General features: G+C 51.5%; 1 protein-coding gene across 2 annotated transcripts in view; it reads left to right on the forward strand.

The window, feature by feature from the left end:
* The first annotated feature begins 651 nt into the window (after positions 1-651).
* NTN1 (netrin 1) overlaps positions 652-16,952 on the forward strand; it is a 180,466-nt gene continuing 164,165 nt past the window's right edge. The window contains exons 1-2 of one of the 2 annotated variants that reach the window (XM_036341586.1): positions 652-725; positions 1,439-2,520. In XM_036341586.1, coding sequence (XP_036197479.1) covers positions 1,503-2,520 — 1,018 coding nt within the window. In that variant the 5' untranslated portion in view covers positions 652-725; positions 1,439-1,502. Of the gene's footprint in view, positions 1,005-1,438; positions 2,521-16,952 lie in introns of both variants that reach the window. The other variant, XM_036341585.1, reaches the window with a different exon arrangement.

Raw genomic sequence — 16,952 nt, forward strand, 5'->3', positions numbered from 1 at the left:
TGTGTGGGGGGGGACTGGTGCACAGGAGCAGCCCCTCCCGCCAGACCCCATGGGCTTCGGGCAGGGGGAGTGAGCAGGCAGAGGTTACATCCTCCTCTTCCTCATGACCCCAGGCTGTTTGCCGACAGGGGCGCGGAGCTGTACGCGGTGCCACCATGGCCACAGGGCTGGGTTAGAGGCAGGCCCGACCTCGGCGCAGCAAAGAAAACAAACACAGATGTGTTGGGATGGGACCTGGAGGGAGAAGCCCGTCCCCTCCCCCACCCCCGCCTGCGCGCTCCCGGGGGAGAGGGGCTGGCGGAAACCTGCGAGGCTCCCGGGGCAGCGCGGGCCGGAGCGGGGCTGACAGTCCCCGTCCCCCGCCGGCCCCTCCTCCCTCCGCGGGGTGCGCGCGGGCCCGGCCTCCTCTCCGGGGTTTCCCCGGGCGCTCTCCTAGCTTTCTCTTTGTCTCTGCTTTTCTTTCTCGGGCTCCCGGGTTCCCACCCGCGGGCGCCCTCGCTCTGTCCGCGTCCCAGGCCGCTTCCCTTGAACTTTCTTCTTTCCCGGGGTGAAAACTTGGCTCCCGAGCGGGCGGCTGCTCGCCGACGTTATTGGCCGGCGCCCCGCCCGGCGGCCCCGCCCCCCGCCCCCGCGCTCCCCTCCGCCCCCCACTCCCGGCGCGAGTGGCGGCCGCCGCGGAGCCCTCGGAGGCGTGCGTGCGTGTGTGCGAGTCCGCGCCAGCCAGCGTGAGTGTGTGCGCCCCGGGCGCGGGCTGGGCGGCACTCCGACCGCGGCGGGAGACCGGCGGCCGCGTCGTCACTCGGGCGAGAGAGGCGGCGGCGGCAGCAGCGGCCGGGCCGGGGCCGGGGCTGGGTAGCGGCGGCCGCGCCGGGCATGGAGCTGGCAAGCCCGCGCTGAGGCAGGACGCGTCTGCTAGCGGCGAGGGAGAGCCTCCCGCTGTCCGGCGTGCGGGCTCCCCGGCCAGTGCCCCGCAAACTTTTCTTTCTCGTTTGCCCTTTCCAGAGGTAAAGTCCCGAATGCGGAGTCTCCGGCGGGGACGCGATCTGGGGCAGCGGAGCGGGACCCCAGGCTGCGGGAGGAAGGGGCGCGGGTCGTGAGGGGTTGGGGCCCCCCGCGCTCTCCTGCGCCCGAGACTTGGGGTGCAAGGCGGGCTGGCTGCGAGCGGGCAGGCGGGCGCGGGCATGCCCCTCGGGCGGCGTGGAGGCGGTGGCTGGGAAGCCTAGCTTTCGCCCGCGGCCCCGCTTCGCCGCCGGGCCGGGGAGAAGCGCGGGCGATGCTGGCTTGGGGGCCCCGGACTCGCCTTCCTCTGCGAGGCCGGCAGTCGGCCGCGGGGCTGGTGCTGGGGAAGCCGGGCGTTCGCCCGCACCTCGGCTCTTGGCCTCGCGGTGGGTAGAGGGCGCGGGCGGGCTGGCTGAGCGCAGCTCCCCTCTCTCCGCAGGCGCCTTCTGCGGCGGGCGGACCCACTCCTCGGCGCGGCGGGGCCGGGGCAAGCTGGACGCAGCATGATGCGCGCCGTGTGGGAGGCGCTGGCGGCGCTGGCGACCGTGGCGTGCCTGGTGGGCGCGGTGCGCGGCGGGCCCGGGCTCAGCATGTTCGCGGGCCAGGCGGCGCAGCCCGACCCCTGCTCGGACGAGAACGGCCACCCCCGCCGCTGCATCCCTGACTTTGTCAACGCGGCCTTCGGCAAGGACGTGCGCGTGTCCAGCACCTGCGGCCGGCCCCCGGCGCGCTACTGCGTGGTGAGCGAGCGCGGCGAAGAGCGGCTGCGCTCCTGCCACCTCTGCAACGCGTCGGATCCCAAGAAGGCGCACCCGCCCGCCTTCCTCACCGACCTCAACAACCCGCACAACCTGACGTGCTGGCAGTCCGAGAACTACCTGCAGTTCCCGCACAACGTCACGCTCACGCTGTCGCTGGGCAAGAAGTTCGAGGTGACTTACGTGAGCCTCCAGTTCTGCTCGCCACGGCCCGAGTCCATGGCCATCTACAAGTCCATGGACTACGGGCGCACGTGGGTGCCCTTCCAGTACTACTCCACGCAGTGCCGCAAGATGTACAACCGGCCGCACCGCGCGCCCATCACCAAGCAGAACGAGCAGGAGGCCGTCTGCACGGACTCGCACACGGACATGCGCCCGCTCTCCGGCGGCCTCATCGCCTTCAGCACGCTGGACGGGCGGCCCTCGGCGCACGACTTCGACAACTCGCCGGTGCTGCAGGACTGGGTCACGGCCACCGACATCCGAGTGGCTTTCAGCCGCCTGCACACGTTCGGCGACGAGAACGAGGACGACTCGGAGCTGGCGCGGGACTCCTACTTCTATGCAGTGTCCGACCTACAGGTGGGCGGCCGCTGCAAGTGCAACGGACACGCGGCCCGCTGCGTGCGCGACCGCGACGACAGCCTGGTGTGCGATTGCAGGCACAACACGGCGGGTCCCGAGTGCGACCGCTGCAAGCCCTTCCACTACGATCGGCCCTGGCAACGCGCCACCGCCCGCGAGGCCAACGAGTGCGTGGGTGAGTGGAGCGCCGCGGAGGGTGCGGGCGGCGGGCGGGGAAGCGGGCGGCTGTTCTGGGGGCCTCGCACCCTGGAGCGCGGGCCGCGGCTGCCCCGAGGATCATCTGCTGTGGTCGTGCCGCGGGAACGGTGGGAGGTGCGTTCCGGGAGGTAGTGGACCCGGGAGGGCGGACCTCAGGACCACGCGCTCCCATGGCGCTGGCCGTGGACTCTCGGGTTGGCGACCAGTGCACTCTGCAAAGCCAAGAAGCACGAGAAATGTTGCGGGGGGAGAGAGGGTTTTGCAGAAAATATGCCGACTGGTCCCTCTAACCTGGGATCCACATGCAAACATACGTTGCTTTAAGCTCGGCTCGGCAGGATCCCCCTTAGGGCTGAAACTGGGCGCAGTGGGGGATCCCGGCCGGGTTCCCTGGGTGTTCCAGCCCCACAACCATACACCCCTTGGGAGATGGCAAAGGGATTTGCAGTTTGGGGCCAGTTCAGTACCCGACGATCATTTCCTGCGCCTTTTTATAGTTCAATTTTTTTTTTCCTTTTGGACAGCGTGTTTGTGTTAGCAAAATAATGATGTGGTTTAAATTAATTACTATCCACAGATTACAAAGGAGAGTTCATTAATTATTTTAAACCAATTCAATTCTGGGTTCAAAAAATGAACATAACAGATTTGTTAGTGTCAGGATTGGGTGAAATTAAATAGTTTTGAATTAACTAAGGATCCAGATTCGCACTTTTTAGTGGGGTTTCTGTTCCTGAAAGAGAAAACTGACAAAACCGGCACTGGCGAATAGATTTTGTTAGAAATGAGACTAAGGGGGTACATTCTATTTCTGAATTGTGCAACTTTGCTGCTATAGAAACTCAGGGTCCAGTTTCTGGGGGCGGTAGGAGGAGGGGGCAGGTAGTAAGACATTATTCTTCCAGTATGAGATGTAAATTTCATTTCATTTTAAGGAAAATTACTTAGTTTGTAAAGTGCCATTTGGTGTGCATCTTTTGTGAACAGTATAGATTTTTCCTTCGCACCCCCTCCCCCGCCCCCATCCCCAAACAGCCAGTGTGAGTCTCTTCAGTTGCTTCGCCCTCTGAAGCACATTGCAGTTTGCCGGTCCCCACGCACACACGTTTTGAGGTCTGGTTCTGATTAATTGTGTCATGTTGTTGTCGAATAGTTTGTGCCTCATGACTGCGGATGCAGCCTTTGGAGCAATCCAGTGGAAAACATGTCTCGGAGCGCTGGGTGGGCACGGAGGCCCAGGAAGGCCTCCTGGTCTGCAAGGGCTGGGCCTCCTGTTGCATGGTGGGCCCTCCATTTTTGCACTCACTGTGTCGGATTTTGCAGACCTAATTGTTCTCCCCTCTCCTTTAAGAGATGGAACCGGTTGCCGGTTTGAAGAGTCTTTTCAGGATTCTGCAGTGAGATACTTATACCCGGGCATTCGTGGTCTTTGAGAATGAAATTCCTTTGATCTGCTCAAGTTCTTCAGAAATATTGGTTTTTCCCATCTCTTCCCCCCTCTTCCCCTTTCCTCTTTTCTTTTCTTCCTTTTGTGCGGAAAAGCCCTGTATTGACATTCCAAGGGCCTCCCAGGGTTTTGCTATCAGTTTTAGTTTGTATGTGCATATGAAAGATACCTTTGAATTGTCACCAGCGGGGTCTAATTGGACAAATGCAAGTGAATGCATTGAGGCAAATAAGCTGGATGTTGTGGTAACATTTGACTGGTTTGAAGATTTGTTCTCAGTGTAGATTTGTTCAGATTCATCAGCCACCCCTCCCTCTCCGTGTCACTTGGGATGTGGAGACATAACCCACATTTGCTGTAACAATAGTCCTGCACTTGAAATAACCTCTGTAGTTTAGGATTTTGTCTTTTGACTACAGCACTAACTATGCACAAATTGGATTGACAGTTTTTTTAAGCCAAATGGAGCAATCAACATATTAACTAATGTAATTAGTAAGTCTTTTTGCTCAAAAAGTTTAATTAGGCCTAATAAGCACATGATCTACATGACAAATAATCAGCTAACAGTATTTTCTGGGGTTTTTTTTTTAGTTTTTTTTTACTGAAGTTATTTTAATTCTCAGTAGTTAACGTATCTTTAAATTTTGCCAGTTGTTCAGTTACTGTATAAAAGCAAAGCCTATTCAACTATCTTAAAGTTACTTATGGTTTCCTTTTTGAATAGACATTCTGATATCTTGTAGATACAGACAGGAAAGTCAGGTTGAAGTTCCCATAAAGTCTTAATTGAAGTCTTAGTGATTTTTCCATCCTTCTGTGAGAGAGAAAGCCAGCAAAGACAATTTAAAAGTGATTTACAATTAAAGGTCGAGCTTTTTATGAAAAGGCCCCGTAGCGGAGAGATGTGAATGAATTAGTATTTGACAGGTGATCTGAGACACTACAGGGCACTGTGCTAGGAAAAAGCCTTAATAAATCCTTCGAACACTAACTTTTGTACTATCAGCGGCCCAGATCCTTTTTTTTCTCTCTCTCTCCAACATAATCCCATCTTGTGAATTTCACACTGTTGACCTAAATTCAAGCTCCCAGATTATTTACAACTAGGGCAAATTGAAGAAGTATATCTACTTTTCATTCCCCAAATCAGTCTTGATAAACACGAAGCATTGTCCCCGTGCTATTCTGTCTTTGCCACATCGTTTCAAGGTTGAGTTCTCTATGGAATAAATGTGAGCTTTGGTGAAACTCAATTTTATTTTGAATGCCATTTTGGGTTACTTCCGGAAAAACACACACCCTCGAAACAATATGAAAGACAGGACTACGTATAATGTTACAGCCTCGACAGCTCTCAGTGGAATAACGAAAGACTTTCTTCCGCCCATATGTATCAGCAGTGTCCACATGCTTTTACACACATGTGCATTTACATTCATGGTGTAAAGAAGCATCCATGCATGTTGGGGTGGGGGGCGGTGTACATTCAAGGGAAAATTCAAGGGAACAGTTTTAAACCACCTGGGTTGCTAGGCCCTTTTTTCCCCCACTCCTATTTTTTTTTTTTTTTTTTCAAAAGAGCATCTGAAGACCATATTGTGTTTCATAAATTATTGACATCAGTTTTAATCAGTGTCCCCCTGACGTCGGAGCTGTGTTAGTATTTAGTGCCTGACTAAGCATGCTGTTTAATCTTGCTGTGGGGATGTCAGCAGGAGCCCCTGCCTGGCTTGTGACAGGGTGAGCTTGTGAAAACTCGTTTTTCGACTCACTCTCTGGTTTTGCATTGCCCAGCTGAAACCCAAAACCCACACAAAAGACACCTTTGCAAGATGAGCACCCTGCTGGGCTGGCCTCCGCTGGTCATGGGTACCTGCAACATAATGCTCATAGTTGTTTAAACATGGTTTTGGGAGGGAGTTTTTCATGCCGTAAATGGCTCCAGTGTTTGGGCCTACCATCATCCTCGCACGAGAGGGAGGGCTGTCTTGGTGGCGTTGCCGTGAGAAATCCAATGCCCCCGCTAAAGACGCTTGCAAAATCAGAAGGCTAACGTTATTTGCTGCCTGGTCCAGAGTCTGGCACATAGCTGTAGGTCAGCGAATGGTTTCTTAGTCAGAGTAGTTATTATAATTACTGTCATTGTGATGATGAACTCTTGAGGGCTTATTTTTTTTTGCCCGGCAATCATTAATTGAATCATTTTATCATTGTGACTATGCTAATAAAAGGCACTATTAATTGTTTTCATTTCACAGATGAGGAAACCACAACCAAGAGACATTAAACGTTTTACCCAAAGACTACCAGCTGTTAGTAGTACATATACCCAGGAGATGGTGGAGGTGAAACTCCAGTCTGATATTTATGCTTTTAAAGCATCCTTGGTGCTGCCTCCCCATAGAATGGGTGATTGGATGGTGGGGCAATGGCAGGCACACATCCACATACAGGAGAAAAGTTGGCACAACTTTTCTTGCTAGAACTGCACGCGGTTCCCGTGTTATATTATGTAATGTTATCATTATATTTATGGTGTTTATTCATGCTTAATAGGAAATTATATATGAGAAGTTGTCCTTTATTTTAGCCATCAGGCCGAGCGGGCGCTGGAGTGAGGAATGTGAGTGAAGAGGGTTTAAATACTTCCTTGTGGGTGTTCAGCGTCCACAGGTGTTGCTGATGGCCACGTCTGTCTTGATTCCAGGGCCTGTGATCTCTCTCAAAGATGCTGGAACAGAGCTCATAATCAGAAAATCCTCTTTAATAAGGCCTTCTCCTTTCTCCCTGATGTTCGGATTCCCTTTGCTTCTCCGGGACATATTGAGAAAAAAAAAAAAAAAAAATCGAGGCAGAGACTAAGAAGTGCTGCTAAGAGAGGAGTGCAGTGGTATATCCTGGTCCCCAGCGCGGTGCTGGTCGGTGCAGCGCCTGTGTGTCAGCAGCACAGGCCTGTCATCGATCTCTGTGGGCCGCTAGAGCTGGAGTGAGGGTCTTGCTGGGTCCTCAGTTCCTCGTGGGCAGGGAGACAGCTTTGGGACAGGGTATCCTCTTGGGGCGGGTCTCTGCATTTCCAGGCTCTGCCAAGCTCTCCTTTGGCCCTGCCCAGACTTCTCTCTGACCTCCTCCTCCTGTAGAAAAATGAGATCCTCGGAAAAGTATTTGAGACTTTATGTCCAGAGAAAATATTGGAAAGGCAGTGGGTTGAAATTCAAATGTTCCCTGGAAGGAATCCCCTCATTTTCTGCTCACAGCTGGTATCGATATTTCCTTCTTGAGATGAGTTGTGCTTTTCATTAAGTCGATTTTTTGTCTTGGGATTAAACCAACATTGTATTCTTAATAGACTTTTATGTTTACACTTCAAAAGTCCACTGGGTTGGTTGGTATTCGTGTTATCTTGATGGCTTCTATAGTTTCTGCTGTGCACACTGGCCTCACCGAAATAAATGGCTCTCCGGGGAACTGGATTAGAAAACAGCCTTATCTGTCCGCGCACGAGTGTGGCTAGTTCGTGAGGCAGGGTTTCTTTCTTCCTTTTAGAAGTGGCCATCGTCCCAGGGGCTTCTGCAGGGCCTTAAATTGGCGGGAGACCGGAGGTGCAGGAGGGCTTAGGACCCGCTCAGGATCTAAGCCTAACGGTTGCAGAGCGGCCCACAGCATTGGCCCGTGGTCCGGAAAGATGCACATCAGCGCTTGTGGTCTCCGCGGCCTGGGAAGGTGTGGCACTGCGTGGGGCGGCTGGGCAACGGCAGGGTGTAGAATGTCAGTTCACGGTGGTTGTCAGGTTGCCTCCTGGAAACAGCCCACAAACCCCCTATGAATGCCCGGCACTGGACCAGGGGCGTTATATGGGCTTTGTTCCGGTGCGTGAGGTTCCCACCAGGAGTGGAAGCTTTTCCCAAACAGATGCCCCTGCCACCCATGGGCAGTTTTGACACAAACTGAACTAAGTGTGGACAGGTGTGCAGGGCACATCCTGGCTCATTCAGCGACAGCGTTGCACACGCAGAGCGGGGGCAGGAGCCGGGCTTGCTTTGAAGGCCGATCGTTGTCATCAGCTCCAAGGAACGGCGTTTGTGGATCCCACCCGAGATAAGTGAGCTGCCGGGGACCGTCCTCAGGACACAGGTCTCTTGGCCTTTGTGCTGACCGCTGTCCTGGGGTTTGACTTGTGGGGCACAACGCAGTGAGTTCAGTATGGCAGCCCCATATTCTTATTTCTAAAGGGCATCTCCATTGTAAACGCAGAATTAAATCTTACTCTGCCTTGGAGACACTGTATAATTTATGCGAATCCCCCCCCCCCCCCAACACGCACCCTCCACCGGGTCAGAAGGCAGGGACCTATTTCAGTTGTCAGTCTTTTGCCTTAGAGATAATGCTCCCTTTCCATCCCCAGCCGCCCGGACACCTGCGCTGGGTTTGTGCTCAGCCCTGGCTACATTATTTTGTGCCAGTTCTACCCTCTGACGGAGGGATGGGCCTGTGGTCCTGAGATGGATGAGACGGAAGTGCCTCTCCTCTGAGCCTTTCCCTTCTAGCGTGGCAGTGCCTGCCCTGGCCTCCTCTGCGATGGGCATTTCAATCATCAGAGGCGCCGGCTGGCACTCAGAGGACAGGGAAGGTACATCTGAGGGGACAGGTGTGTGGGACAACTGCCAAGGAGTGGAGAAGTGTGCTCTGCCTTTTCCTGTGTTGGGGTCGTCCCCAGAGGTCGCTGATCCTCCTGCCGCTGGGAGTTGAATAGTGGCTACAGTTAAGTTGAAGTGAATTCATGCTGCGGTGCGTTGACGCAGGTGAGGAAGACCCGGAAGAACGGTGTCTCTGTCCCTATGGTGGGCTTCCGGGCGTTTCAAGGGGTGGCTTTCCAGGGATCAAAGAAAATGTGTTGGGTGAGAACCTGGAAAGGTAGAAAGTAACAAACACCAGGGCTCATTGCAGTACATCCAGTCTTCCCAACTCAGCCAGTGCCCGGAAGGAGATGCGGGAATCTGTCTCTGAGGACGATTCGATTCGAGAGTAGCCCGGGTGAGGTGGTGGCCCTCTTCAGATGGCTGGGTTTTACTTGGGGACCCATCCATGTCCCCTCCTAGCGGGTGCTATTGCTATATTTCCCCCTCCTCTTCCCCAGTCCTGTTCTGCCTACAGATGAGAGATTATTGGTTGTCATGTCCAATTGTTCAGGTTCCAGAGGCTCCACACCTAAGTTAGATAATCTGTAAGACCACAGGGATGTTCGAAGGGGCTGGATCTGAATAACTGAGTCCTAGGTAGCAAGGAAACGAGGCATCTTTTAGTTTCCGGGGGCCTATCCTCTATGTTGTGCTGTGTCCCATATTGGAGATCCCAAAGTAAGCCCTGGCCAGTGTGGCGCACCAACATGTCACCAGTATGATGCTGGGTCAGGGCACATGCCCAGGTTGCAGGCTCAGTCCCCAGTAGGAAGCAGCTGATTGATGTTTCTCTTTCTCTCTCTCTCTCTCTCTCTCTCTCTCTCTCTCTCTCTCTCTCTCTCCCTTCCATGCTTTCTAAAATCAATAAAAACATATTTAAAAAAACAACAAAAAGAAATGTATGCAAACTGATGGACATTTCCTGCCTGCCTGTTGCCGATGCCAGTGTTGGGAGTGGCGTGGGGAGTACATAGCAAGTACACTCCCGCTCCCCAACTCGGGGACCAAGGCAGATGTTGCTAACCCATCACAGCCGTCTTTTCTCCCAAGTCCAGAAATGGCCTGAGGGTATGGGAATCCTTCTCAAGATAATACCCTAGGCAGCCATTACTGCTTATGCAGAATCAGCCTCAGAGATGAAAACCAGGTGCCGTTGTCAGCCTCAGAAGTCATTCCCCGTTGCCCCAGCTGCAGATGAGGAAGTACTTGTAAGTGGATGTTTCTGGAGCGGCCAGTGGTCAGCTGGTCCATGGCTCTGGAATGAATGTAAGGCAGTGAGAAGGGGCTGCCCTCCCCGCAGGCGGGATACCTGGGAAGTTGTACTAATAGGCAGCATGGGCGGGTCCCCACAGTGGGGAGATTTGCCAAATGCCTGGGACACGGGGGAGGTGGGTGTCCGATTTGGCTCCTGGGTCCTGGGAGAACTGGAGTTTCACGTATTTCTCCTCCTTTTGCCCTGGCCTGGTGTTTCTGTTTGCTCCCGTCCTGTCTAGAGACCATGGTTCCCTAAAAAGGGGAGGTGGGGGGCAGGATTGCTCCAGGGCGCCTGCGTTCTGAGACAAGCTCACCACGGCCCCACCATGTGGAGGAAATCACAGGCCAGCCCGCATGCCCCTCCCCTGCATGAGGCTTGCGGAGCCCTGCCCAGGTTGGGGTGTAATCTTCCCACCTCAGAAGTCGGGCCCTTGACCCCAAACCCCGTCTCTGTGGCCTTGAGCAAGGAGGACTCCGCGCAGGCCACTTCACCCCGCGCTCTGCTTACATGAGGGCTGTGCAGAAAGTGCTGAACAATAAGAGCCCCAGCCCCAGCATGAAAAAGGAAACACATTGTGTTTACAGATACAGAATTTGGCATCCGAAACATGAAAGTACCTTCGGGTCGGGCGCCCCAGGACCGGGCTGTTGGACACCAGCCCCCCTGCTCGGAGTCCTGCGGCCAACTTGTTTCCTCTGCCCGAAGCCAGGCCTCAGAGGTGGGCAGGTTGATCTCAGCCAGCTCTTTTTTCCCAGCCCCAGCCCAGCCTCCCCGCCTGGCTCAGACCCGGGAGAGTGTACGGTGAGAAAGTGCGTGGCCTTCCCAGCTGCCACGGGGGAGGAAATTGCTTCTCACTCCAATCCACAGAAATCAATCCTCCTTAAGCCACATTTTTTGGCAGATTTGCCATCCTGATACCCAGAAATGCTAGGGAAGAAGGGCCTGGGCATTCCCCTGTAGTTCTCATCCTATTTATTGTTGGAACGGGGGTCCGACCGCTATTTTTATTGTTGTTGGTGTTTTATTTTTTTTTTAAAAAAATGTATTCTATTGATTTTTTACAGAGAGGAAGGGAGAGGGATAGAGAGTTAGAAACATCGATGAGAGAGGAACATCGACCAGCTGCCTCCTACACACTCCCCACTGGGGATGTGCCCGAAACCAAGGTACATGCCCTTGACCGGAATCGAACCCGGGACCCTTCAGCCTGCAGGCCGACGCTCTATCCACTGAGCCAAACGGGTCAGGGCTGTTTGTTTGTTTTTAAATCAAAGATCTCTACAGAAGAACCTGACCCAGTGAAAGTGGACAGCAAGTCCGGCTTTTTCTGATCCTTAGGAAATAGTTCTAAAGTCAAGAGCAGAGAGCACAGTATTTTATTTAATAATGTATGAAATACCAGGATGTATGTGTTAGGGGTTATGGGTGAGAGCTCATCTCCAGCTTCAGGCTGCCCGGGCCAAATCCGGCTCCAGGGCCGTGGGAGTGGGAGCCACCTGGGAGCCAGCCGTGGGAGTGTGAGCCTGTGAGCGCGGGCCCTTAGCCTCCCTGGGCCTTCCCTGGCTTAGTGTCCTGGGGGCTGTGCTCAGGACCACGCTGGTATATGAGGCTGATGGGGAGAGAGAGGAGCCCTTCCATTCCGCTAGGGCGGGCTCCTTCCTATGGACACCCAAAGGCCAGGTGCTTACCTTCAGCTTTGGGCTTTGTCAGCACACATTTCTATAGCCCTTACTATCACCACACTCTGTTCTAAACACTTTATAGATATTACTTCTTTCCTAATAATGGCATTATAAGGCGGGTTCTATTATCATTAAGTAAACTTCTTTCTTCTTTCCATCCTTCCTTCCTTTCATCCTTCCTTCCTTTCTTTCTTCCTTCCTATTCTCACCTGAGGATTTTTTTCCCATTGATCTTTTTTTTAGAGAGAGTGGAAGAGAGGGCGAGGGGAAGAGAGAGAGGAGAGAGGCAGCAATTGGAAAGACACATCGATTGGTTGCCTCTTGCCTCCCACACATGCCCCGACTGGGGACAGGGATTGGACCTGCAACCCGGGTACGAACCCCCTGACCCTCTGTGCACAGGGCGGTGCTGTAACTGATGAGCACGCCAGCCAAGGCAAGTAAACATTTTTATTGAAGTGTAACATACATACAGAAAAGCACACGAATCATAAGCAGACCGCTCAAAGACTTCTCCCCATGCGACCACACCTACATAACTAGCACCCACATCAAGAACAGGCCAGCATGGCCGGCCGGTGTGGCTCTGCCTGTCCCATGCACCAAGAGGTCATGGGTTCAATTCCCAGTCAGGGCGCATGTCCGGGTTTCAGGCTTGGTCCTCAGTAGGGGGAATGCAGGAGGCAGCTGATGGATGTTTCTCTCTCATCGATGATTCTATCTCTCTCCCTCTCCCTTTCTTCCTCTCTAAAAATCAATAAAAACATTTTTTTTTTAAAAAAAAAGAACATGCTCTGTGTCCCCTTCCAGTCACCACGCCCCCTGCCCACTGTACCTTGACTGTTTTTGGACTTTATATAAATTGAATGTATTCTGGCTTCTTTTGCTCAGTCATAAATTTGTGGTATTCACCCACAGGCAGTCATAGTTTTATTAGTTCTCATTGCTTTATAGTGATCTGTGATATACACGATACATTTATTTGTTCCACGTATGGTGGATGTTCGAGTTGTTTCCAGATTTTAGCTGTGAACAATAATGCTGCTGTGGCCATCCTGCCCATGTCTTCTGATGCACATATGGATGCCTTTCCGTTGGGCATGCATCTACCAGAGGAATCCCTGGGCCCTAGGGGGGGTCTCTGTTCAGCTGGAGTAGAAGGTGGCTCTGCATTGGTGATACATCTTGTAGGACGTGTCAGATACCGTTTTACCGGTGAGGGAATAGAGGCACACAGGAGGCATAAGCAGCCAGCAAGCGGCAGGGTTGGAATTAGAGTCTAAGGGAAGTGGCTCTGGAGGCCTGCTTTTTCGCCCCGCTTCCTGGTGGCCTTTATCTTTAATCCGTACATACCCGCCAAGGAAAACTGTAACGGGGAAGGGGGGTGTGTGGGAGGACGGGGGCGCAGGAGGACGGGGGCGCAGAGGTGACTCTGGGTAAGGTTCTTTACTTTTCTGGGCCTTGTTTTTCTCTTCTGTAAAATGAGGGCTTGGGCCCTGAAGACCCTTCAGCTCTGATATCCTGTGTCCCAGTGGACGCACCTCCTTCCCGAGGACTTCCCAATCTACATGACCCACCCCCTCAACCCCATCTCAACCAGAAGCAGCTCTTTCTCTTGAATGATGTATGTCCCATCCCCTCCATTCCATTGGGGTTCCATCCAAAGACTGCTCGGCTCTGATTGGGGGACCTCACTTGGGCCTGCCCTCCAAAACTACTGGGAATTTCTCCACCTCACTCACCAGCTCCTCCATGCGGGTTTGGGCAGACGTGGGCCTACACCATCCTTGCCCTCCGGCATGTCAGCCAGCCCTCTCTCTTCACATCACGCATGTTTAGTCCACTCATCTGTGTAACTGGCTCCGTCATCCAGCGATAAAGTATTTTCATAAGGCCCCCTGTGCCCTTCCCAATCGCCCTCGACCCCCGTGGCCACCATATTGACTTCTAACACCAGCGTTTCGTTTTGCTGGTCCTTGAACTTCATATATGAACGTGAAATCATAGTGTTTGTTCTCTTCGGTACCTGGCTGCTTTGCCCAGCATTATTCCCTGGTAAAGAGTTCTAAGCATAACTTACCCTGTGTTCCTTTTTAGTTTGATGGATAATCGCATCTTTTGGGGGAAGGATTGATCCTCCTGCTTGTTCTGTCTCTGACCTTCCCTCACAGTGAATGATTTCCTTGTGTGTTTTGTACTGTCTGCCTGGGCGCTTATCTTTATTGGGGATTTTGTGTAAATCCCACTGGTCTTAGTTCTGGAAATGTTTCTGTTGAGTGATTTTGCCCGATATCCTAGAGTTACCATTGGCTTGGGACTGATTTTTCCATTAATTAATTATCTTGGAAATTCCTGTATCGAATGAGGAGTGTGCATGTTGCCTCTAATCGCTGGCAGGCTTAAGTTCCGTTTTCCCACGGAAGACTTTTTCTCCCTTTACTTGACAGTGTCACTGTCTCCTTAGGTCGATGGACAAGGATTTCTAGTGTCCCTTTCACTTAGGAGACATTCAGAAGGCCCAGGCTTGCTCGCCACCGGGATTACTGCCAACTGGTCTCCCTGCCTCTACCTCCCCCCGACCTCCCTGCCCCCCCACCCCCCAGTGTGTTCTTACTAGTAGTTCCCTCTGCCCAGATATCTGAATGCATGGCTTCCTCAGCTCCTCTAAGTCTTTGATCAGTTGTCATTTCTCAGTGCAGCCTGCCCTGATAATCCTATTTAATATCCTAAAACAGTTTCCTTATCTGTGCCTGACTGTGTCCATTTCTTCCTCCCACCTCCCACCCACCCCCAATTTCACACTTCTGATCACCCTCATCTTGCTCTATTTTCTATTCCTACAATATTTATCACCTTCTAACATACTACTTAATTTACTTATTTATTATGTTTATTAACTGTCTCCCCCATCCTCCCACTTGTTGCATTCTAGCACTTGCTAGAATATGAATTTATGTAAAGGCAGGAATCCTTGTCTGTTTTGTTGACAGGGGGCTGGCATGTCATTAGGCTCTCATTTCTAACTCCTGGCCTTGAAAGAACCAAGGCCTCAATTTATGTGTGTGTGTGGGTACTAAAACCCAAGCCCACAGCCATGAAGGCCTAGCTCCAAGTCTAATCACCAACATTTCTTTTGCCTTATCCCCTCCCTCCCTCTCCCTCCCTCCCTCCCCACTCATCATACCTCACGATCACTGTGGCCTCAGTGCTTCTTCTAATACTTTGGCTTTCACATTCTTATTTCCTCTAACACCTGGGGATTTCCTTTTTTTCTTGTGAGATCTGCTACACATTAAGTATTTTTGAAATTACATTTCATCTAGTATTTTTAGACATTTGCAGAGGTAGGAGTTCTGCATGAGCTCAGTCCACTTTGTTGCCAGAACTCGAGTTGCATGTTTTAACCCTTCGTGTGTCTGGCATGATGACATACGGTGTGAAGGTAAAGATTTCCATTTCTTTCATCAAATATTTAGCCAGTTACTCAATGACAGTTATTGAGAAAATTACTCTCACTGATTTGAGATGCCACATTTCTTAAACGCTGAAGTATTGTATAAACTTGGATCCGTTTTCTGGATTTTCCATTTTGTTTCCCTGATCTGCCTATTTTCCTGCCTTTTCCTATCTGTCTGGATAGTGCATTTCAAAGTCTGGTGGGTTCAGTATTTATTCCTTTCTTCTTTTTTAGCTATTCCCATTGCTATTTTTATTTACTTATACATAGATGTTAGATCCGTTTGTCACACTTCAGTACAAATGCCATTGGTAATTTGATGGCAGTATTGTTACAATAAACTTGGTGATCATTGATAACCTTACACTTTTTAAATTGTAACAGGATCAATACAACGGTTGCACTTAATGATTTGATTATTCAAATGGCTCCATTAGTGTTGTTAGGATATCAAAAGGGAAGGCTATATAAGCCTGGATAAAATCACAAATTGTGTGTTTCTCTCTGATTCTTCCAGATGAATTTTAAACAGTCTTACTGTGTATAATTGAAATTCAGTAAATTGCACATATTTAAAGAATGTTCTTTGGTAAGTTTGATATATGTATGTGCTACTACCCCATTAAAGGTAAAGAACATACCCATCAGCCTCAGATGTTTCTAAAAGCCCCTTGGTAATTCCTTCTACACCTCTGGCCCCTTTTCCCCATTATACTTCCTATCACTTTATTATATTAGTTTGCCTTTTATAGATTTTTTCTAGAAATTTTTATATATATATTTCTAGTTGGGGCTGTTACAGATAAAGCAGCTGTGAACATTCTGTACACGTTTTGCATGGCCATATGCTTTCATGTCTCTTCGGTGGATACCTAGGAGAGGAATGACTGGTGATATGGTAGGTGTATGTTTAACTTTGAAAGAAACTGCTGAACTTATTCAAGGTATGCTGTCACAAGGTAATTTTACTTACTTGTAGCACCTAAAGGAGAAGGGGATTCACATCTAAAGCTCTGTATCCTGCCCTGGCCCGTGTTGCTCAGTGGTTGAGTGTTGACCCATGAGCCAAGAAGTCACTGGTTTGATTCCTGGTCAGGACACATGCCCTAGTTGTGGGCTTGATCCCCAGTAGGGAGTGTGCAGGAGGCAGCCGATCAATGTTTCTCTCGCATTGATGCTTCTATCTCTCTACTTCTCTCTCTAAAAATATCAATAAAAACATATTTAAATGATGTCAAGGGAAATGCTGAAACTGGAGAAAGTGAGGGAACTGCATGGAGAAAACAGAGCCTCCCAATCCACAGTAGACCCCGAGCCGGGAGCTGCCTGGGGCAGGACAGGCAACTTCCTACCATTGACCCACTGGCTGTATTTCTTAATTTATATAAGTGCTTTATTTCTTTATGTCAAATAAACAGATCCAGTTCTGGAGGATTTGAGTTTCCCATAGCCAGCACATTTACATCAAGACAAACAAGGCAAGCCCAAATGTCCACACAAAATCCAACTCCTGCAGGACAGACGGCCAGACCAGAGACTGCCATTGAGGATGTCTTGGATTGTCTCGCAGGCATTCCCTCTCCCTTCAGAGTTAGACCTCGGTCAGGCCTTAATCTGGTGTCCTAGGCACGCACCAGACCCGAAACTACTTTTCTGACAACCCTGTATCCCAAACAGGAATAGAAACACTCATTGAAGTGACTACAGGCGCTGACCTACTCACCTCCCTACCAAACTGCTGACCGGAGCGGGCTCAGGTGGCCTGTCCACTTCACTGCTGAGGCAGGCCCGGCAGCTGCTCCAGTGGTGAGCACCAAGGCAGAGTCTCCTATAAACAGTCTCCGTCCAGTGGAGACAGATGCGTAAGCCCTGGGACGAGCTGCCGCTGC

This window comes from Myotis myotis, unplaced genomic scaffold (assembly GCF_014108235.1).
Source record: "Myotis myotis isolate mMyoMyo1 unplaced genomic scaffold, mMyoMyo1.p scaffold_m19_p_17, whole genome shotgun sequence".
Lineage (NCBI taxonomy): Eukaryota > Metazoa > Chordata > Mammalia > Chiroptera > Vespertilionidae > Myotis > Myotis myotis.